This window comes from Nanorana parkeri, unplaced genomic scaffold, assembly GCF_000935625.1.
Source record: "Nanorana parkeri isolate BGI_ZX_2015 unplaced genomic scaffold, ASM93562v1 scaffold5196, whole genome shotgun sequence".
Classification (NCBI taxonomy): domain Eukaryota; kingdom Metazoa; phylum Chordata; class Amphibia; order Anura; family Dicroglossidae; genus Nanorana; species Nanorana parkeri.
The window spans coordinates 5,477-6,338 of NW_017311456.1; the positions used below are offsets into that span (position 1 = coordinate 5,477).

At 51.3% G+C, this 862-nt stretch overlaps 1 protein-coding gene across 1 annotated transcript in view; it reads right to left on the reverse strand.

The window, feature by feature from the left end:
- LOC108804107 (non-lysosomal glucosylceramidase-like) overlaps nucleotides 1–189 on the reverse strand; it is a gene marked incomplete at both ends in the record, with an annotated part of 5,604 nt that extends 5,415 nt beyond the window's left edge. The window contains one exon of the mRNA XM_018575869.1: nucleotides 61–189. Coding sequence (XP_018431371.1) covers nucleotides 61–189 — 129 coding nt within the window. The remainder of the gene's footprint in view (nucleotides 1–60) is intronic.
- Nucleotides 190–862: the final 673 nt, after the last annotated feature.

Genomic DNA, 862 nt, shown 5'->3' on the forward strand with positions numbered 1-862 from the left:
GAGCAGGAATGTGAGGGAGGAGAAGGACAGTAGAGGGGAGGGGTTGGGGGGTCCTCTCACCTGGGTCGCCGATGTCATGTGGGACCACGTTTCTGGTCTTCACCGGAGCGGAAACCCCGCTCATTAAGTACCGTCTCTGCTCCAGATCCTGCTGGAGGACCGCCGCAGCTGAGGGATAGACAATTGTTCCTCATGAGGGGTGATGGGTAGAATGGGGAGGTCTTAGGAAGAGAAATGTATGGAAGGCCCCGGCACCTCTCTGGAGTTATACCGCCAAGGAAACTCAAGTCACCTGCCCAGGAGTAAGGTGTGTATAGAGCGGGTGCGCCGAGACCTCGGGTCCACCAAGAAAAATCTAAAGTCGTGGGAATCCCCCTTAACTGCTTGAAGACCAGGTGTTTAGATCCCCTACCTGGCCCGGCCATGTTTCAGTGTTCAGCGCTGCGGTACTTTGACTGACATTTATTCCGTCATGCAGCGCTGTACTGAAATGAATTTTATACCATTTTTTGGGGACAGATAGAGCTTTATTTTGGTGGTATTTAATCACCACTGGGGGTTTTATTTTTTACTATATTCAGGAGAAATTAATGAAAATTTTGAGAAAAAAAAGTAGATCTTGTCGGGCACAGCATGTATGGCCCACCCCGCCCCATGCACTGGCTCCTGCCAGGTCGTCTTCTGAAGCTCCACCCCAGGATTTTCCATGGTTGCTGTACAGACCTTCCTAAGCCTACAGATACGGGCAGCGCAGAAAACCTGGAACCTGCCGCACGCAACTGTCTCTGCAGCAGCAAAAAAGCCAATTATCATCTCCTGCAGCTTCCTCAGCGCTGTCTGTGTCCAGCTTACCAGTTCTTGA